The sequence below is a fragment of the Anas platyrhynchos genome, chromosome 2, assembly GCF_047663525.1.
Source record: "Anas platyrhynchos isolate ZD024472 breed Pekin duck chromosome 2, IASCAAS_PekinDuck_T2T, whole genome shotgun sequence".
Taxonomy (NCBI): domain Eukaryota; kingdom Metazoa; phylum Chordata; class Aves; order Anseriformes; family Anatidae; genus Anas; species Anas platyrhynchos.
In genome coordinates this window covers 105,309,125-105,332,407 of record NC_092588.1, presented here as the reverse complement: position 1 = coordinate 105,332,407, position 23,283 = coordinate 105,309,125, and the positions used below count along the sequence as shown (strand labels likewise).

At 36.6% G+C, this 23,283-nt stretch overlaps 2 protein-coding genes across 2 annotated transcripts in view; both read right to left on the bottom strand.

Annotated features, from left to right (window-relative positions):
- Positions 1 to 1,369: 1,369 nt before the first annotated feature.
- On the bottom strand, positions 1,370 to 4,418 carry CCDC201 (coiled-coil domain containing 201). The gene is made up of 3 exons (XM_013094760.3): positions 4,325 to 4,418; positions 2,082 to 2,650; positions 1,370 to 1,537 (listed from the first exon to the last, which is right to left on the bottom strand). The coding sequence occupies exons 1-3, from the start codon at positions 4,341 to 4,343 to the stop codon at positions 1,451 to 1,453; spliced, it is 675 nt and encodes a 224-aa protein (XP_012950214.2). The 5' UTR covers positions 4,344 to 4,418; the 3' UTR covers positions 1,370 to 1,450.
- Positions 4,419 to 12,366: 7,948 nt separating this feature from the next.
- The window catches only part of ADCY1 (adenylate cyclase 1), a 163,668-nt gene continuing 152,751 nt past the window's right edge, over positions 12,367 to 23,283 (bottom strand). Inside the window, exon 20 of the mRNA XM_021268899.4 lies at positions 12,367 to 22,542. Coding sequence (XP_021124574.2) covers positions 22,204 to 22,542 — 339 coding nt within the window. The 3' untranslated portion in view covers positions 12,367 to 22,203. The remainder of the gene's footprint in view (positions 22,543 to 23,283) is intronic.

Sequence of the window (23,283 nt, the reverse complement as noted above, 5' to 3'; positions counted from 1 at the left end):
GCTCAGTTACCAGAGGAACCTGCAGAGGCCAGACAAGCAGCCTAGGTAACACAAACAAACAAATACCAGAACGCTAAGCATCAAACCAAATGAGCATATTTGAACCTGAGGGGCAATATCACCTCACTGCCTGGCTACCACAGAAAGTTGTGTCTGAGGACACTGCTGTTCTGAGTAACTCTGGAGAGTTCCATTTCAGAAGTCATTACTAAAAACATCCTACTTCCTCTTAAACACCAAGAGAGGCTGTAAAGCCACAGCTCCACTCTTGCATTTTTGAGCATAACATAGCTGCTACTAGTGAGTGTCTTGTAACGTTGGCATGGACCACACTTCTGCTTCTCTGCAGTCTTGAGCAAGAGACATTACAAGTTTTAGTGTGTAAGAAGGAAAAGCAACGGCTTCCCCTGCCTCTGTCCAGAATTTGCAGCTTCTTTTGAACAAGACCTCACATCTTTGGAGCCATTAGGAAGCAGGAAATCCAGTTTGCTGGTTTCAAAACCAGAACAATCATGAAAACACATGTACTAGAAAGGAGGTAAATCTGTTTCGGGTCACTGTTGCTGACAACCCATTGACCGCTTACATGCTTTAAACTCTGCCTAAATATTAAGTAACATACAGCAGCAGGAACTAACTTAAGCATTACACTTTTGGCACTACTTCTTGACAGGTGCTTCACAAGCAGCTGTTTAAACTGAACTTCCATTTCAACAACAGAGCCTCCAGGGAAACACCCCCTCCCATCCCCCTCCAGCAGCTCCAGAGAGGAACAGAAAATCAGCAGCCTTTTAAAGCAGCTAGTGAAGCAGTAAGGATCTCTGATATGACTGTGTAGCACATTCGCAAATACATGGCTGGAACAAACTCATTTAGAACCAAACCTTCAATGGTTATTACAATCATTAATTAGTAATCTCCGGAGGCTGGCCTCCCTCCTTGGTGCCTCTCACTATTTCCTCATCTCCCCAGCTAGCAGCAAAAAACACTCCTGATTGCATCAGTTTTGATTACTCTTTAGATGAGGAGACTCTCCTCTGGCTAACCAAGGTTACGCTCATGTGGCCCACTAGGACTTTGCCACTTTGGTAACAACAGCAATCCTAGGAGATTTGAATGTTATACAAAAATAGTGCTCAATGGCAGGATGAAGAATAATTCTTACATAAAACCTCTCTCTCCCTTGTTTATTCCAAACCTTCATCTACTGCACATTAACATTGTCTCTTATGTAGAGGCTGCATTTGATTTTTATTTGACACCTGCTATACCTAAGAGGCAAGAAAAATCACAGAACTCAAAGAGAAATCAACCAATAATAATAATAAAAAGCCTTCAGAAGGTAATAGATAGTCCAGGAAGCACTACATATTATCCAGGCATGTGATTTATTGAAACCAGTTATTAACACAAGAACCATGTGACAGCATTAATTCCAAACATATTTTGGTCACATTTCTTCAATTGTCAGCTCATGTTCTTTTGCTTCCTCAATGTTTTTAAGTTGACGAAGCACCCATTCTCTTTGTTTCTTTCTCTGTTATAGAAAAACAGAAATATTTAGTAAATCTGATTCTATGATTCATTTAGACTTCACTTTCTTTAAAAAGAAAACACAAATGCATCATAAATCAATCCAGCTAGATTTTGTCTGTAGATTTCATTTTAAGCTAAAGAACTTCTACTCTCAGAGCGGGCAGATTTATCTGTAGATTGCTTCTTTCTCCGTTTTTAGGTAAGTTGCCAATATTAAGATATTTGAGATTTTTTCAAGTTTAACCATTAATTTGTTCCCATGCTTAAGTTTCTTCTAAAGAATGTGTATATATTTGCTACTAGTGTTCACAAGTGGTCATGCAAGCTCAGAGGATAAAATAAATACCGGATTGGAAAATTGCATCTCGTCTAATTAGGGATGATATCACAGATTATGACCCAATTCATATATATTCATTCCTATTGGTGAAGTTGAGAAGATGCTTTATTACCAAAATATTTCTGTACTCCTAGAAAAGTTTGTATATACTCAAAATTAGTAGAAAATTGTGTACTATTTCATAGCATATGGAGAATATAGTTACCACAATAGATTTATCAATTTTCTTCTTTTTCTTTTTTCCTATTTGGACATCTTTTATCCCTGGTATTCCAGTAACGAGCCATGAAGGTCCACTCCTGGGAGTTACTGCAACCTTCTCAGATGCTTTTGTTGGAGCTTGAGTTTCCACAGTTGAGACTGCCTCTTCACTTGGTTCTTCATTTGACTCATTAGAGGCCAACACAGTGGAAAGTCTTCTTCTAGAAAATACAACCCGAGAACTTTTGTTTATCTCCTTGTTTGACTCTTGCAAGTCAAACACAGTTGAAAGCCTTTTTGGAGACTTATGAGGAATGTATGCTTCAATACTTGCTAGAGACACTTGAGCTACTGATCTGCTTAGAGTTGATTTTGGTACTGGGGATTCAAAAACTCTCTTACTGCCATCTTGATCCTTAACTGACTGACATGTCAAATCTGTAAGAGACGGCATTGTTCTGGAGAGCATTGAGTCCACTGGAGTGCTGTGTTTCACCAGTTGTTTTTTCATAGATCTTTTGACATTTAGAAAAGAATATTCTTCCTCTGACATCTGGAAGTCAAGTTTGCCGTCTTGAGAAAATAAAAAAAAAAAGAAAGAAGTGTCATTGCTCATATAGCGAGAGATGCTATGTAAGGTGTTCAGTTGCAAAAAAAAAAAAAATAATCCAAAGCGCTCCAGTTTCCTTGTTTGCATGCTATCTCTACATGGAATGCATTTGTTGTACACAGTGTTCTTAAAGGGCTTAAGAAATAAAGCATCTTGTCACTTACAACATTTACTCCTGTCCAAGCCCTCCACATATGAAGCTCCACGTTGATTCTAGCCTATCTCATTAACTCCAACTTTATTATGACTGTAGTTTCTCCTTTCAGCATAAGTAGATAATATGCTTTTGGTTTGCAGTTGCTAATGCTAAGTAAGACCCTTGTAATTACTGCATGCTAAAAGAATTAAAATATGGTAGCAAAAATGAAAGCACATTGGAGAAGCGCAGAGACATTCTGGATTCAAGGAAGAATCCTTTACTCCAACTACCATTTTGTCTCTCTTAAGGGCTCACAAACACCTTATTACCTTTCACTTACTATCTGTATTACTTCTAGACCTCAACTCTGATCCTGAAACAACTGTTTTGTACAACTGATTTTATAATAATGACAAGGTTACATTGGCAAGATTTCCCACTTCTACACCTGCACCAAGACCAAAAAGGAACTTGTCTTACATGTACAGAAGCCCAAGATAAATATATCTTGAACCATACATACTAGAGATCTCTCTATATATTAAACGTGTGAGCATTTCTAATAACTGTTGACCTATGTGGTTTCATGAGGAAATTCATGAACTTTATACAAGTTCATTGCATAAAGCTAATCAAGGAAATTTTATTTTTCTTTTCCAAAAATAAGTTATTAAAGATATTACAGGGGAGTATGGTGAAGCAGCACACAAAGAAACTTTGCTGATGTCATATGCATCTGTTCTCCACTAATAGGAAATATTTTGCACCTGTGTAGGGTCCATTAATTTGGTAGAGCATTACCCCCCACTTCATGTTTCTAGAAGACCACATGGCCAGAAGGTGAAAAAAAAGCATTAAGCCTTTTCAAAATAGATGTGGTTTATATTTTTTGTTTGTTTGTTTTCCCCTCACCTCTCCTTTGAAAAGGGCTGGGAAAAAAGTATCTCTATCAATTTTATTTAGATAACTGTTTCTCCATTCACTCCTTAGCAGTGTTAGTTTGTGTGATATACCATGAGCAGTCTTCAGCCTACAGTTACTGCTATTTTTCCTTCCATATCCAGCCACACTGCCTTCTCTTTGTGTTTATTATAGAAGCTTACTCATAGTAAGCTTCTTTGAATAAACTTGTGAATCAATATAAGGAGTTTACAATTCCCCCAAACACTACTCAGCTATATATTTCGAGACTTTCCCCTTATTCATTAAATAGTAGTTTACAAATAAAAGCTGCCTTTTGTTTTGTATTTAAAAAAAATAATAATATAAAGGTGCTTCCAACCGAAACTTCTGAGAACAACATAATGCTGTGATTAGTTCACATTTTTCTTTAATTCAAATATACCTATATAAGAGCAATGTTTTTACACCTACTTGAATTAATAGAACCATTATTAAAGGGGGAGGAATCTAAAATCAACAGAGAAATATAAACCATTTAACAATGTCAGAGCACACAGTGGGAGAATAAATCTTTGGCATGAGAAAATAACCCTACCAGTGCTATCAGATCCCATCTGACGTCCTCCACTACTCTGCTTCTCAGGTGATCTAACTTTAGTTGCTGCTTCAGTTCTTATAGCCCTAACAACTTCCCAGCATACTTTGCTGCAGACACTCCCTAAATCATGTATTTAGCATTTTTTAGGAGTTTCACTAGTACTGCTGAATAACAACAACAACAACAACAATAATAATAACAATAAAAGCTAAATAGAAATCTGGGATAAAATAGTCACAGGAAAATTGGCTAGACAACTTATCTATATGCTACATTTATTGCTATTGAGGTGCTACATGTGGCCCATTTCAATCACATGATTAATCTAGTGTTCTATTGTCTTCACGTAACTGTTTAAGGCATATTGAGGATCTGTTGCAAAATGGTTGTTTGTTGATGGACTTATGGATGTTGATGGACTTGTATCTGCCACACAGGTTTTGTTTTTTGTTTCAGTTACCTGAAAAAATAATGAGAGAATAAATGTCAAATCTGCAATGAACAAGCTCTTTTAAGAAAAGTAGGTAGTGAAAACTAACTGAAGATTATTTTGATGCAGTCTGAATTTCATGGTGTTTGCAACTAGCAACTGTGGAAATGTCAGTATTTTATATTGAAGTAAGTGGTTTCAAAACATCACCTTTTAGATGAGAATTGTCCTGGTCTGAAATTGTAAGGTTCAGATGGAGGACCATAATTTTTGTTGACAGAGAAATGCATTTGGACTGAACCAGGCTCACTGACTTGCAAGTCAGCTTTGTGGTGAATGGCACTAAGCAGCTGTTCTCACAACACCGTAAAGCAAGCACAGACGTGGAGGAGTGCATGCACAGATATTGGGGTAGCTCCTTTCGACAAAGCATGACTTGTGGACTTTTACAATCTAAGTTGATCAGACAGACCTGATTTCATGGCTTTATATGGGTGACCTGAGGCTGTAGAGTGCACCTAGCACAGAAGGCCAAAGGACTGATCTTGCCAGGAGTTGAACTGTGGTTCCAGGGAGTCTGAGCATTTCAAACTTAATCATAAACCACCCTCTTTTGCTGTATGAATAATAGTACTATGAATATAGAATTGGAGCTACCAGTTCAATATTTAGGAATAACAGTCTGTCAGTATATGGGGTAAGTTGCTAGGTTTAAATTATGTGCCCCAAAGGAACAGAAAGAGAGCTTGAGAAATGGAGGCACTTTACAATCACATGGATTGCATAAGTAAACATCCTGGAAATAAATAGTCTGTCCAGGTTAAGCTATTTATTTCCTAAAATCCCTGGGGAGGTTCTTACAGGAATATTTTGAGAACTAAACAAAAATTATTTTGAGTTATTTGCGGCTGGGCAAAAGAAAAAATTCTCAGTCCTTTATAAACATAGAAGAGGCTAGACCAGCCTTTACCTCATTTTGAATATTAGTAACTAGTTTTCAAACTAGTGGCCTTGTGGTTTCAAGAACAAACCCACCAGGTCATCCATACTGTACCTTGCAGAGCTTGGCAATCCAGTTCCTTATATAGCACTGAGCAGAGAGTGATGGCTTGACATAGTGTTGCAATGTTTGCACTGTCCTGCTGTGACAGTGAGACATACTATTGCCTCTCCCAGTAAGGCTGTGATGCAAACAATGCTGTGCATCATGGACGTGCACAATATTTATTTATTTTTTTGTGTGTGTATCTGCACATAGTTGACATAATTTCAAAAGCTCCCGGCCACACCTTCCAGAATGTAGTTCATTCTTTGTCCTCCCCTACGTGTTTGCCCTCACTTTGTAGCATATCCTTTTCCAGGCTTCTCACAGTCCACCACTGGTGTCTGTAGCTGCATTATTTTTATGCCTACCTTCCATGGCCCTTTCCTACATAATTCTTAAAAATAACATCTCTCTGTCTCATCTAAAGTAATTACTTGCTTATTTCTCTAGTTCTTTTTCAAGTATTCTTAAGATATAAATTAGGATATTTGCAAATCGTTCTCACTATTAGCCATAGTTTCTCTTTTGTGTTAGAGGTTTAGCTTTTTATGAAGTGATGGTAAGGTGTTACAGAGAACAGAAAAGAAGTAACTATGCAGAGGTAAGCAAGAAAAGAGCCCAAAGTAAATGTGAGCATGCTGAACTCAGCAATCTAGCTACAGTGATGATATTGCTATAGCCTTGGTCTATCTGTAGCCTGGACATGAAACGTGTAAGGTCAGGCATGACTGTCATCTTTCAGACTTCTTGATGCTTTCAGAGAACACATTTTATATTTTGTCCTCACTCCTATTAATTATGTACCATTCCTTCACTAAAACTATGGTCCTTGGTATGATCATCCTTCTCTTCACATTTTCCACCTCGTATTTGGAGCAATAACTCCTTATATCTGGATCCAGCTGTTTGATCTATGATTACATATGGTCCTTTTCTTCTGTTGTATCTATCATACAAGGTGAAACACAATTCCAGCATTATTATTATGCAGTCTCCATACATTTTATATTAAACCTCCTATGACTCTACATTAATAGCTTAAAAGATTCTTTTGTTGGTCTAATTTTAGGACATAAATTCATCTACCTTTCTAAAATGGTTCAAAACTCATCTAGAAAATGGTTTTAAATGTCTCTACTGTATTCCTTTGTGGGAAACATTCATTCTTAAAGTTTTCAGTTCCAAAACCAACATAAGTGGGGAAAACAAAAACAAAACAATGTTTTGTTCACATTTCAACCCTTTTATTCCAGTTCAAATGCATGCATTCACTTCAGAGACGTGGGAGTTTGAGATGACCTCATTGGGAAGAAAATAAACCTGGAATTATTTTTCAGTTTACCAAGGAATAACATGTATTGCCATAGGACATCTTTTTTCCTTAGTGCTCTGGCCTAATCTGAGAGACTGCCCGTCTTCAATTGCTGCTGTGTTCATTTCTTTATTTTCCACTCTGATGATGTTATCAACTAGTTCTCCTGAAGGGAACTTGGGTACTGAACTAGACCTCAGCTCCTATGCTTCTGTAACATATTAAGCTGAATTGGTTGTGTAATTCTAGAAGGCCTTCTCCCTGCTCTGGGGTAAGCATGATAATTTTTGGTGAAGAGGGTGGTTCCACAAAAAGTACATAATGGACAGTAGGAAAAGAGCATGGTAAATACAGCTCATTATTCTACTGTTCATAGCGGGATGATACTTTTTTGGATAAATGGAAGGAAGGAGGAAGAGACAGAGGAAGAAAACAAGGGATGGTGGGGAGGAATAAAGGGAGGGATGGGGGGCGTAGGGGAGGGGTATGTAAAAAGAAGGAAAAATGCAGATAGGGATACAAAGATGAAAATGCTTTCCTAAATTTGCAGCCATACCACGAGAATAAATTAGAGGAAAGAATAAAGGAATGGAAAGGAATAATAAAATAGAAATTATACCATATTTCCTAAAAGATTTAGAAGATTTAGGCCCAGATTATTAGCTGTTTACAGAAGAAATCCATGAAAGTGCAAATCTAATTCAAATTCTCATAACCTTTTCTTCCTCTTTCTGAACTTTGAGATATAGTCAAGACAAATCAGAATGTTCTAAGACTGCCAATCAGACTGAACTTCCCAGTGAAAATAGGAGTGGCACATCTCATTTATCAACATGAAGGTTGAAAACAGCAGGGAACCTCATCATGAAGTAACCTCTACAGCTCTAGCACCTTCCTTTGTCTTTCCAGTGTTATGATACAGTGGGATATGAAAAGTAGCAGAGCCTTTGTCTCAGTGAGTTGTAGGCTCCTTGGGCAGCCACAGATGTTGAAATGGAAGCAGTACAAAACTCTTGGGGATGTAGCTTTTTTAGGTATGTAAAGCTGCATGAAGGAACCCACTGGGACTTTCAAAAGTGCCTTAATCACCTTATTTCCACTTATTTTAGTAGGAATTACATGCCTGGGCACTACTGAATATCCTGAGGTTTTTGATAGGGTATACTATGGGAAAAGTCATTTAATACATATGTTTTGAAGGATCTTTGATTAAATCTTCAGAAACCAAGGATTATAATCTTCTGTGGTATGTTAAAAAAGCTATATATATTTATGAATCTGCGCTCTATCTGTTTTGGCCATTTGGAAGACTTTACTCATTGTCAGTAGAATGCTGGATTAAGATAATATGATTACTGGAGGGAAAAAAAAAAAAAAAAAGAGAGAGAGAGAGATTACTTATAGCATGTGGAAATGTACTTTTACAGCTGTTGGAAATCCTGTGTAGGAATGATCTTTTTTTCTGGCCAGTGGCAAGGTCAATGTCTTTGGCTACATTGTCCAGGGATAGAAGTAAGTGTGGTACAATTTCCACTCTAACTGCTGTCATAGAAGTATCTTATAAGCAGCTTGAGGCTTTAGGGAATCCTAGACAGCTCAGTACTAGCAATACACTGAGTCTGAAATATGTTTCAGATTTTAGGTAGTGTACCTCTGCCATGACTGGGTCTATTCAGCTGGACAGCAAATCTGATTTTGCACACTGAAAGCAGCAATATGTATGCTGACTGAGATCTGCAGCTACTCAGAAAGTCAAACCTTTGTTTAAGCATTTAAATCTCCTTCCATATGATTAATTTCAGTGAGAGTGTAAGGAATAATGAGATTTCTTTAAAACCAAATAATTGCAAATGTTATCACATGTTTTTAAAGTGCAGGGAATTGAAAGTAATATTCTACCAGCTTTTTTTTTTTTTTTTTTTTTTTTCTTCCCTGCTTTAACATAGGACTGAGTAAACAAGTCTTAAGTCTTAAGGAGCAGACCTTTATCCCTTTGTTTAGTATCAGAACTCATAGGCAAGTTCAGTGCCACGTCCTCCTACAGCAGGGCCCAGCTCTACCCTCAGATACAATGCTTGGTGTCTATGTGAGAGGAGGATTAGACTGTAAATATTTAAAGAAGCTGCTATCTTATAACCAATTATAAAACTCTAAGGCATTAAATATTGTTGCTTCTCTTGGTTAAACAAGCTTATAAAATACAAGTAGCCATTCTAAAACATTGTAGGGAATGCCAAACTGAGAAAAATATCTTTTTATATAAAGGTCTGGATGATTAATATTTGACTTTGAAAAGTCAAACTACCTAAGTGGTAAGAAACTAGGTACACTTTCATAGCAGTAGAGGTCAATAACCTTCATAAAATCAATGTGTCACCACCTGCCTTTGTAATTACGTCAATGACTCCTCTTCATTATATGCTTATCCACTTCAGCCTTACCAGAGTGCCACGATGTGTTCTATCTGCATGTTGTTTGTTCACTAGACGGTGTCCTATACACTTTCTACGTGTTTCTACACTCCAGAAGTCCATTGAGTTAATATTCAACTGGGATCTTTCCTCAGTGACTTGCTGTGTGTTATCTGATATGACTGCTCCTTTCTAATTATGTTGGCAATGCTGCTGAGGAGAACAAAATACTATTGCCAAAGTTCAATAAACATACCGAGTAACTATAGAGTTTGGGGGAAAACAGTCGGTGATGCTTTCATGACCTTTGGCAACAGCATAAGCACAGTTTGGTCTATGCCAAACAAATGTCTAACTTCAAATTTCTCAGAGACTAGAAAATGATGGATTTGCTCTACTTTATTACATCTAATAATAAACAAAAAATGCTGTGTTTGTGAAGTGCAGTATAGCCCTTTGCAGGAGGTCAGGCCAGATGATTATCAATGGCTCTTTCTTATCATATTAGAATCCCACAGACAAATTCCCAGGTGATCTGAGATAAGGGAATGCTAATGAAGTCATCAGAGTCCCACTGATTTAGTGAAGCAGAGCATTTGTGATAGGGAAGCTCATCCACTTTGTCTATGGTGACATAGTAATTGATATGTCAGGCTGTTTATGAAAGCCTTCATTTGCATCTTCAGACTAGGCCTAGTAAACCGAAAGGTAAACATTCATAATAATCACGACTACTTCTTCATCACTAGCTCTTTCTACTTATTCATCACTCACTTGCTATGGCTAAATCTAATAATAGTGGAGTAATGTCTGGTTTTAAGTATAGAAACAGCACAAATCTCAGAGGTTCATATTAATGCAAAATTAAATGCCCGTTTCTATCCTTTGAGCCCTGAACCTGAAAACCTATGCAAACTATTACTGCAATTGATAGCAGGAATAATCTACACAGGATTGGATTAGGACTCCTAGATAGCCTGGCTATACCTCAAGATCCCCATCCTCAAATGTTCTCACCACAGTTCAGTGAGAGATGAGAGCCAGAATTGTAACAGACAATTTCCACTACGTGGATTGCTTTCCAGTTACGGCCTTTTTTTTCCATAAGAATAATCCAAACAAGAATATGGTTCATGATTGGTACCTGTATAATTATTTCATTCTCATGGGCAACAGAACATCATGTTCTGCCAGCAGGAACAGTGCATTAGATGACCTGCTGACCTAGGGAATGGCTGCAAAACTGGAATGCTTTGACATAGATATAATGGCATTGCACCAATAATGCCTGGATGATGTACACTGTGTTCTCATTTTCCGTTCTTCCCTTCCCTCTGTTTTAAATTGACAATATCCTCTGGTAACATGTTTGGAAAAGAATACCAGTTCTAGTCCTGGGTGGTTTATGCTATAGAAATGCAGACCCTAAACAAGAAATTCCAGATACTGCATTTCTGTAAAATAAAGCACCCAGGAATTGAACTGCTGTTCTTGTCCAAAAATATTACCAGAGGGCAACCCACTGTTGATACTACCTCATTACTGAAGCAATACGAATTTTCACACTGTGTGATTATGTCTCTGAAGTGATTCAGCTGTGTAATGGGCATGACAGAAAAAATATTTCAGTGTACCTGAGCTGGGTCATTAATCCAGAATATGTGTTAACTATTGCATTAACATATGTGTGTGTGTACATATTTTATATACAATATGTATATATGTGTTATATGCATAACACCACCAAAAATAACACAGTGAGGGTCAAACTTCTTAATATTAAGAAAAATACATAAAATACCAGTGCAGCAGAATAGCTCCAATTAAAGGTGAATGCCAGATTTTCAGTTTATCTGCATCCTTTTGACTTTAGAGCTATTCTGATTGAAACTTATGAAGATATGGTTTCTTCTCTTTCAGAGAGGAAGAGGAAAATAAGAAATAGCTATGTAAGGCCTCGGACAATTCCTTTTATTAGTGTAAGGGCAGACCAAAAACTGTTCCAGCATACTCACTGTCATCACAGTAATTCTGTACTGAGCCCGCAAGGGAAGTGGCTGGGAAGCCTTAGTCTAGCATTTGGAAAACAAAACAAAAACAAAAACAACAACAAAATCTTACTTCTGAACCCAGGCTGTTTTTCTTCGCAAAGGACTCTACATTTCGAAGTTATCTCAGAGCATATCTGAATAGACAGGCATGATAGACCTGAGCGCCTCTGCTTTTGCTGGCCAGATGGCAGTCCACTGTGATTTGGCAGTGGTACAATCAAATTACTTTGGTTCTGTGCCCAAGCCTACAGAGTCTCTTAAGAGACATGTTACCTGATGCAACTTTATCAGTTTTCAAATCAATTTTAAGCTAGCATATATAATTCTGCACTTCGGCCTGTTCTGTATCTTGCACAGTTTTCTCAATATACACCACCTACTGCATCCACATAATTGGCCCAAATTGGTGAATTCTTGCTGGCTTGGGGAAAGGGAGAAAGAGAGATGAGCTTCTGGTCTCCCCTTCTTCTGGTCTCTATGGCCAATATTTTGCCAGTATTTGTGCATGTTTACTTTGCTCTGCTTGTACAGTGGATGGAGCAATTGGTTCAAGCTAGCTTTCACTGTGATAAATGCAGAAAGTAAACATGATTGCAATGGAGCTGGATTGGTCCCATAAGGTTCTTTAGCACAAGGCAACTATAAAAGCAAAATTAAAGGATTGCTAGATGTATGCTCTTAGCTTGAAAATGGAGAAGCAGTATTTTGGACCTTTTGAAGGGCAGCTTCATATAGAAAAAAAAAGAATTCAACTACACAAAAACAGTCAAACAAACAGAAATCCCAAACAGTTGTTTATTCAAGCAGATTTTTTTCCTTTATTTTTAATTGGATTTCAGAAATTATAATAGTGCAAACACTCAGTATAAAAGTTGCAATAAGAAATTTACATTCACATTTAACATTTCAGTCCATTCACTTTTTAACATAAAAATAGGACAAATATTCAATTGCTTTTCTCAATTTAACAATCCTGAAAAAGACTGGAAGATACTCTACAATATTCTATTTACATAAAAAGACCCGTATTATTAATGCAAATCTATCATTATAAGTTACCCAGTGTTAAGTTATTGTATTGTACTATGTATATACATACATATATATATATAGTGTATAGTTATATAGTTACAAAAATTATGTATAGGTATCAGTGGGCTAAAACAGTTGGAAAAATGTCATCTTGACTTACGAATTCATTTCTTAAAGCTATGACTATTTGTTTTATTTACCTACATAGATATTTCTGTTACGATACAAAAGGCCTCCTCCTGGTCCCTTTGAAGTCACTGGCAACAACACATTTGACATCAGTGGGAGAGGAACAGACCTTAAATTAAGGCCTGATCTAGCAATTCAACAATCATTGAAGTTAATATAAGCATTAGCTGTACTGGGCTGTAAATCAGACTAAAAGATCTTCGGAAACCTTGTATGCCAATCAAATAAAGAAAACAGTACATTTGGTTTTCCTTTTGAGGAATGGAATATCTCTACCTGATGCAAATGACTTCCCCCCAAAAGTCTAAGCAGAATATTCAAGTTAGTTTGCAAACAATGCAGAATTTGCTGCTAGCATATGCAGCTAAAGCAGCTGGTAAGATTACTGTGGCATGGTTTTCTTACTGAATACCTAAATCCAACCAACCTCATAAACCCCCCAAACTGTATCTTGCTTTACTCTTTTTTTTTTTTTCTTTTTTTTCTTTTTAATAGAGTAATAACTCCAGACACAGACTACACGACCACCCTTGAAATGGGTTTGCACTTATTTTTTAAATATGACAGCATGAATCAGGCTACCACACTCCTGTTTAACCGTGTCTCTGCAGCTGGCAGGATTCAGCCTTACTTTTCAGAGTGCTGCCAGTTGCTGGAGTCTGCATTCCCACCGCAGGGTTCATTTATCTTGGGTTTACGGTCACATGCAGCCACTTCCTAACATTATTTTGTCAAAGCTCTTTCTATTCCCTTTAACACCTATTTGAAAACACTTCTTTTTTAAAAAAGAAAAAGGTTGGCAACCATGTGATGGAGGACATACAGAAGAAAAAAAGCAGTAAACAACTGCAATAAAAATGTGATGGAGGTGAACAACTGAGGGTCAGTTAAGTGCAGGAGGGTCATACTGATGACATACACTTTCTTAACAAGTGGTGCAGTGTTTATGAGCTGGAAGTCTTTTTTTTTTTTTTTTTTTTTACTTCCAAAGAACTAAGAACTGTGTGGTGTTAGGCAGGCAGGCTTGCCTAACTTCTTTTAGTCTTACTGCTCTGGCATTTATTCTGTTTAAGTATTTCTAGGATGCCTAAAATTATGGATAAGCCTCCAAAGGGCACTGTGTCTTCATGTGTAGGCAGAACAATATTCATTGTAGAATACATGCTTCATGTCTGTTTTTGCTTCCTACCTTAGGCTACTGGATATTTAATTATAAAAAGAAGGAAACATACACTTGTTAATCTTTCCAATTAACAAATCTGAAAAATACTTCATTTCCAAGCAGAAACTATGGACATGTACCAGAAGGGCTAAAATTCACCTCTTGACAGCAAAGTACAAGGACTAATCAATACGATAAAACCTGGACAGATGTTGTGAATTGCAGTATGGGTTTTAGTGGCAGAAATTTTGAGAGATGGGTCAAATTTAGCTGAAACTGCTGAAATTATGAAGTTCTAGAATTCTCTGAATTGGGTTAAATTACTCCAGAAACAGTAACTGCTCTTGGACTCTGCTTTTCTGAGTGTAAAGTCTTAGAGCCTTACTTTAGTTTTTAATGTATTCCATAATGTTGTCCAAATCTACCTCTGTGTAATAATCAGGTACTTGAACACAAAACAGAAACTTGCTTTGTGTAAGTCCAAATTTGAACACTAATATGTAAATGTAAATGGAGCAACTCACAAAAGCACTTTACTTCTTTTTTCTTAATTGAAGTACAATAATATCACTATAAAATAAAAGGAGAAAGGCTATATATCATAATTCTTTAGAAATGCAATTATCATTAAACAATGTTGTGATGGCACGAGTAATTCATTTTCATGTACATTTCATTGAAAATGCTTGATATATCACTTGAGTGGCATTTGAAATGTAAGAATAGACAACCTTTGCACCCATGCACACTAAAGAGTAAAAGAAGTGAGAAATCACCTAAAGGACTTCAATGTGCCAACTCAAAATTGTCATAACAGAGGTCATCATTGACAGGTCTGGGATCAAAGTAGCAGATCAGGCACTTAAACAGTAAGACACAATAGTGTACAGAATCTTGGTAATTAAAATACACTTCAGCCTTGCCCGCAATGAGGACTGTTAAACTAGGAAATGTGGCAGTGCAGATACATGCTGTAGGTAAGTGTACTGGATATATTTAATCAGCATGTTGTGCAAGCATGTTCTGAAGAGGAGGGCAGCCAGATTTTTCAAAGGAGCTCCAAGCTATCTGGCCAGATATCCTGCAAAACTCAGCTCAGTGTGTACACTGAGCTTTCTAGAAAATCTTTTCTTTATTTAACTTGGACCCACATGTACCTGTCTATGGCCTTCATTTATAAACACTTGGATCACTCCTTGCACTGGCATAGCTGTGCTGGTAGTAAACCGAAGTAGGAAAGAAAGTAATAAAAAAGGTTCACAGTGATGCACAGCACTGTTTGTTCCTGCAGTCTTATGCTGGTGTGACATGTCTGATGCCACAACAGACATAAAACAGGGAATCCCAGTATAAAGAAGCAGATCCTCTAGCATGTAGTAAGGCACGAGTAAAAACTAGTCCCTTCAGCACATTGGCTATGGATATTAACCAATGCTAATTCAGATTTCAAAGTGCTTCCTCATGATCAGAAAATAGGCATAAAAGGTAACAACCAACTATTTCTAATGATTTTGTCTGGAATTTTTAAAGCAGTTCAGCAAGAGATCTTGAACAATTTTGTGAATGTGAACAGACACCTGCTAACTCTTTGCTTTTTTTTTCTTTCCCTCTTTAGGCCCTTGAATTTGTCAGATTACAGATCACCCCAGGCGGCCCAAGCAGTTTGACATTTTGAAGCATAATTAAAGAGTGATAGGCAGGCCCCACCTAACCTTTACTTGTTTTTCTATTTATTTAGATTTACTTATTTATTCATTATTTAATTTTGCTCAGAAGTGAGTGGCCTGAAAACTCTGTGAGAGATGGCATTAAGAAGAACGAAGAAGAATAAATAAATAAATAAATAAAAGCCTATATGGAGTTATGGAAAAAGCCAATCATAAACAGGGTTGGGGTAGAGAAGCAGAGTCCAGATTGTCATTAGTCACAACCGTTATGCTACACTGAGATGTAAAATCCACTGAATTTGAGATGAGTTAGTTTATGACTGTTAGAAACCCTTAACTGCTGTATGAAGCCAATCATCAATACAAGGTAGTTGTTCTTACATACAAACTGGGATATGATAATCTGGAATGGGATAATCTACAATCTGATGACAGAATTGCTTGCAGGAAGTGTACTGCCTAGTTAATCCCATAATCACTTGATTAATCAAACAAACCAACAGATTCCTACGTCCTATTATAAAACTAGCTGTAAAATACAAGAAGTCCTTGTTAATCCATAATAGAAAGTATTCACAGTCCATCCTCCTTTTCCTCTGCCACCAACCTCAGTGTTATGCTCCTACAATACTCCTGATTTATCATACAGCACTTTTGTAAGTAATTCAAGTAGTTCCTAACTGTAGTATCATGGATATAAAAACTTTAAAAATGGTGTATGCCAAATATTTCCAAAATTTAAAGTTTGGTTTAGCAGCAATATGGAAAAATCAGTTAAGAGGACTGGTTACTAATTTATTGATCTTACGCTACTACCAGACAGGGGGCCCAAACTGTGAGTCAGGCTGTAATATATAAGCGGTGCATCCCTGTAAGCATGGCTTCAGTAGGAGCAGGAGTTGCATCAGCACAGGAGAACACAGGCAGCTCAAAGCCAGAATACCTGGTGAACCTTCTCCTAATAGTTCTGTTCAATAGTTTATGCTTAGCAATAGAAGGTTTTTGGAAAATGGCTAAAAACATTTTTAACAAAAATAAGGCAACAAAATGAATTTATATATATACATACATATATATATACATATGTATGTATCTAGTAAAATAATCTATTCACATTGTGTACTTTCCACATACAATAACTTAATACCATATTAGAAATTTATTCTGGGTAACATCAATGGGCCAATTCACCCCCTTTACCTTCCATAGTGTTGCACCTGCATACAGCAATAATGTATATGACACTTGGTCCTGCATGATGACAATACCACATCAAATGCAGTATCACAGAGTACCCACTGAATGTCAGATATTACATCATTATGAACTAGAATATCTGCTTGGTTTTTGTATTACAGTAAGTAGAGTTTATTGCTTCTAATGACCAGAAGGTACCTCATAAAAACAGCATAGATGTTGATAACACATTTCATATACTGTATTATGGAACTTGGAACACTGAGGTTGGCAGATCACAATCATTAAATTATTTTTCTTCTTATTTTGCTGTTTGCATTTAGATTTTGCTTTGCTGAACACACATGCAACTAGTGGATTTAACTTTGTGCCAGAAGTGATATGTAAAAAATATTTAGTAAAACATACTGTTTTGTACTTTTTAAACTTTTTTTTTTTTTTTTTTTTTTTTTTTTTACTGAAGTCAGGCATGAGTGGCATGCAGTATATTGCAAGGAAAACCAAAAGGACATCAATTTCCAAAGGATTTATAGTCTCCATGCACATGTAAAATGTCTGTTACAAAAATTTGTTAAAAGTGTGCCTTTTTGCCTCTTTTTATACAAGTGTACATGCAATTACCTGTCAAAGCTAAAACTATTTACAAAATTTCACACAATACATCTTTTAAAGTGAATAGTACATGAAAGGCCAATGTTTTCTGTTGTTTTGTAACACTGTACAAGATTAAAAATAAATAAGGCATTATAATACAGGTTTATCACAAATTAAAAAAAATGTTGGTTTTCACTGTAATACAAAACTCTAACTTGAAAGAACATTATGGCTAAATAGTCATCCTGCCTGGGCAGAACACATACAGAATCTGGACTTGCTGATGCAGAGAAAATACTTTGATTCTGCTACAAGCAGGTATTTATTCAACACATGAAAATGATTCAAGCTAGTTACTATTGTATTTGGATTTCTCAAAGCACTGAAATGGCACAGGTCATATACTGTTTCCTTTCAAACAGTGGCTCCCAATAACTTTCTTTTGCCTTACAGACAAATTATGGGCAAAAATATGAAAGAGACTTTTATAATCTACTCTGTTAACAGTGCTGTAAAATAGTGACTTCGGTTCAATTCCAGAGTGAGACATCACTGTAACCCAAAGCAAAACTTGGCCTACAGAAGTTCAACTCTTGACCTTTGTAATCATGCTAAATCCCTGGTGATTTCTGCAGGCCTTGTGGGCCCATAAGTGATGCAGATTCAGCCCTGTGAGCTGAAGCTTTTTACTCTCAGTCTCACCTAGAGAAAGCAATGGATAATTTGTATATGTTTTAGTGAAAACAAGAGTGCAACTAGTTACATTTGGAAGCATCTACAAATAACAATGCATTTTACAGGCTGGATAAAACAGGTTTCTACTCAACGTGAATGGAAAATGTTTGGAAATATCTAGCCAGGAATTCATCTGAATGCTAATTTGTAATCTCAGCAGAGAATAATAATTAAAAAATCATTTAAAGATAAAGGTAGCACAGGAACACTTTGAAATTAGCTCCCAAAACAGTGAAGTAAGTTTGAACATCTCTGATACTTATTTCCTTATATAAAGAACAAAACTTTAACTATTACTATTATCTTAAAGAGAAAACGTGCAAACTGATGTGAAAAATTGTGCTTGCTATTGACACACATTAACATGCCAAAATGGCATCACATTGTTGTAGGGCTCATATTTGTTAATTATTTCAAGCTAAGAGCTGCAGAAGTGCAGGATGCTATTCTACCTACAATACACCCTGTCACTACCCTCAGTTAAAAGTTAGGGACTTTTGGGTACTGTGCAGCAGAACTGACTCCTTGCTGGGGCTACCGCAAGGTCACCTAGTCAACAGTTTCAAAACTTGACCAGGAAATTAATAAATGCAAGATAGGAAATGCAATTTCACCTGTTAAAGTAAGTCCAAATCAAATCCCTCAGAACTATTTGTAAAGATATTAGAGTTGGCCACATGTGATCTTCAGCCAATAAAAGAAGTTATGACAGACTTCTCTAATTTGGCAGAAAATATCCATTTATGGGGTTATCAGAAATCTTACTACTAGATAAGAGCAGAGACATTATAGCTATCATTTAAAGCTGTTATACAAGATCTGAAATAAAACAAGAAAATACACAAGAAAAGGAAAAGGAGGAAAATTATATGAACAAAAAAAAAGGGAAAGCATAAAGGTAAGAGCACAGCTTCATTATATCACGATTTAAATGGATGTTTGGACTCCCCTGCTGGAATGTCTGATTAATACTGCCTATCGTTTTCATATGGCTTTTTACTCATTTGTGACTTGGCTGAACTTTTTTCATGAGTAGTAGGAAAAAATACAGTTTTTCCCATTAAAAGAAAGATAAATCAACAACAACCACAACAAAAACATTAATGTTAGGATGAGGAGAAAGTCTGGAAACTGACTTCAAATACACCGTCACTGATAGCTTAAGATAGCACACACAAACTGGACTAGCTGTAGTGCCAAAAAGACATCCTGGTGCACTCACCTTGCTCCAGAGGCAAAAGGATCCCACAGGTAGATAGCCAATGGAGAGCACCTATCTGGTCCTTTCCATTCAACATGAAAAATATTCTTACAAAAGACACTTGCCTCATTCATTTGTTGGAGAAGAGGATCAGGCTTAGAAAACCTTTGCCCAAGGTAAAGGAGAACCTTTGCTACATGATCTTCTTTGCTACATGATTTTCCACTGACATTACTCCATGACTAGTCTGGAAAAGAGTCTGGGAATAAGAACAGTCCCCAAAATATCAGCACAGGGAGCAATTCATTCTGCTCACTGTTAATTTAATGACAAAAGAAACAATGGCAATATGATTATATTTTGGACCTGTTTAAAAAAAAAAAAAAAAAAAAAAAGAGTAAGAAATAAATACTTCCATTTTAAGATTTGAAGGTGGATCAATGTTTATATTTGGTCTATGTGGTTATGTACTACACTATGATCTGAAGCGGCTTTGTAATAACAGGACATGTGAAAAAAAGTTTCATTACTATCAGTGAAATTGTATCAAGTCCACTGCTACAAATATTGTGTGGCTTGGTCTCTTTGGGAGTGAAACTGAGTGATTAATGCTATTGGACGTAATAGTTTCCATTTAGGTTAAATATGTCACTTAATTGCATTGTGATTTAATTCTTATAAACCTATTAGAAAACCTAAAATATGCAGTGCACTTTGCATGGATACCTTTTACTCAGTTTAATTTTGTAAATATTTATTCTTCTAAGTTTGTGTTCTCTATGTGTATTTATTTAAATGGCTTTGAATGGCACCAAAACAGAATTATATAATTCTAAAATAATACCTGTGAACTGGATAGCTGTTAGTAATATAAAGAAATGCATTGACTTTTCACAGGTCAGACAGAGTGTATACACCCAATAGCCAGGAAACAATTTACATTTCTTATAGTTGTTTTAATCACAACAGTATTTGTGCTATCTTTGTAATCAAGCACCTAGCTGACAGGATACCAGGTAAAACCTTGCTGAAAACCAGTGGAGTCCCACAGCTACACAGGGAACAGAAACTCCTGCAGATTTTCTTTAACAATTTGTACATGTCTACACAAAATTTGTCCATATGCTGATTGCAGAAGAACCACATTCAGTATCCTCTTTCCACTGAAATCAGTAACAAAATAGGAAATGTGGAATATACTATATATGTTTCCTAATGTACAATCTTGACAACTTCTGCAGTTTTTTTTGGGTTTTTTTTTTTTTTTTTGACTAAAATGAAACTTTGCATGTTTTTTTGACAATTTGAAGCTTTGCTTCTCTTTTGGAAGGCAGTGAGCCTGGTTAGATTGTGCATCCCCATTATGGCAGCTGTTCATGGAGCATGTCACCAGTCATCCACAGCCAGGTAACTCTTAGACTACCCCCTCCTACGCAATGCATTTCACATCTAGACTGGTGTTTCAAAATGAAACCATTTATGATAGGATGTGGGGTCTATTAAAGGAAAAAGAAGTCACAATATATTCCCTTTTATGCAGGTTAAGAGCAGCCTTCACTTTCATGGTATGTTTACCAGTGTGCTCCTCAGTTAGGCAAAGTTTGACTGTGCTTGTTTCTCAGAATTATAGCTTTCTATAAATGTACAGCTTTGAGGAGTGAGCCTGGATAGAATCAAGATATAAAAAAACAACAACTATGGCATTAATTTAGAAATCAATTAAGACATAAGACCTGGCAAATATACAAATAGCACAAAGCTAGCAACAGAATGTTTGAGCAGCTTAGAAAGGTATAGCTAAGTCCTGGAACCGAGTTACATGACCTATGCTGTTTACAAAAGCCATCCAATTCATAATACCATCCTTCTGCTCTTTGATAAAATCAGCAATATACATAAAGGAATGTTTCTATATTGCTGAAGTGTATTGCTCTATTTGGGGGGTGGCTCTTCTGTCTCACACAGAATCTGATAACCTCTGAGGAATTAGCAACTTTTAAAACTCTAACACCTTTTTTTTTTTTTTTTTCTCCAATGGATTTTTTTTTTCCAATGTAAAAAGAAAACATATTGCTCTTCTGCCAAAATTAAAGTTCTGTTGTTTATCTATTTTACAACCTAGTGTTATTGTTTGACTTGGAATTTCTTCAAAGTTTTGGAGCATGCAAGTAGAATTTGAAAAATACATAAGGTTTAGCAATTACCTGAATCCAGCCTTCGTTAATCTGCCACTGACAGTGCAATGAACACTTCTCATTGCTTTAACTCATGCATTGGGAGCACGGTTTTTCTAATTCTTGCTGTAGCCCAAGAGAACCTTCATCTGCCACACACTCCACAATTAATTGCAGCTTTTCTAATCCCAGACCCAACAATGCTGGCTATGACAGAAAGAGAAATCTCTTTGCTATGTCATTGTAGGTGGATGTGTAAATAAATACATATTTTAATGTTTTTCTTTTTTTTTTTTATACATATATAACTATATTAATTCTACGTAGGAGTGTTTGTATATGTGCATATATAAATTAAAACATATATATACACACACACTCATAAATAATTGCTTGCACGTTTATCTCATTTTTTTTTTCCATTTACCCATTAAAAATGTCAAGAAAATATTCCTTATTTCCAGAAAATCAGGTTTTGACTTTTCTAACAGAATTGCTAGCCCTTATATATTCCATCCCAAGAGTTCATTACACAGTTCCCAAGTTCTCTTTGGTTGGGTTGTAGTGGTCCTTGGTTAATGCCATGGCCTATATGACCTCTGATCTCTTGGTAAAAATTCAGGGAACCATTGCTTTCCAAGTTCACTGCAAATGGCACAACCAAATCTCCTTTGCTCTACGCCTCCTTCACAGCCGGCACAGAGGGAAGATAATGCAGTGTTTGATTTGTATGAGTGGCAGATGCTTGAACTGCTCCAAGCCCAGCATTTACAGTAAAGCTAGCAACTGAGGACACTGATGGACAGCTGGTACCCAGTTTTGTTTGAATGTTTGATTTTCCATAAGGGTATATTTTCCGCTCTAAGTTTAAAGATCGTGTTTGTGGATTATTTCCATTGGCCTTTCCTTCCAGGAAATAGGTCAACATTTCACCTTTTCCCTTTACACTGACTTTACCCCTGCACACAAATTCATAACTGCACCTCTTTAATATCCGCTGAACTTCTTCTGTAACCTGAAGAGAGGGAAAAGAAGAAACAACAAAAAAAATAATATTAGTTTTTCATTATTTTTTTCTGTTCATATAAGGTCAATCCTAAAACTGCCAACCCCTCCCTATTTTACTTATCTGTTGTGAAGTACCCATAAGCAGAATGAATTAACATGTACTGCTGCCCTTGGGCTCACTAAAAGCTTTCTTAAGGAATTTAAAATCACTGACCAAACTGGAATCTCAGAAGCAGAAATTCTGGTCTCAAGATGAATAATTACACAGCCAAATTAAGCTCTGTCTGTCAGAAGTATGTAGTCAGATTCTCCACTTTTCTAAGCTGGATCAGTTCTACTGATGGTAAGTTACTCCAAAAGGCCTTTTGATCCCTGGAGTCTAAACAGGTATTTTGGATAAAGAGTTCGTTGAGATTTTGAGATGTGCAGGATTGCTTCTAGCCAAGCTCTAGTAGAAAAACAATATTCTGCCTGTGTAGCATCTCCAATCCAAAGGATTTGAGGAATTTTTAAAGCCATATAAAATGCAGCAGGATGCAAATGGACACAGATCCCTTCCTTGTAGTCCTTATTCAGGCAAAATTCCTACAGCACACTGGGTGCCCCATGCAGTGTTGGCATTCCTGGGCTTGCCTCCAGCTGAGTGCAATGCAGCAGAGAACCCTGCTTCTTCTGATGGGAAACAATTTATCTGGATTTTATGAAGTAATGAAGCATATCATGGAAAACAACTACATATCTGTTTCCT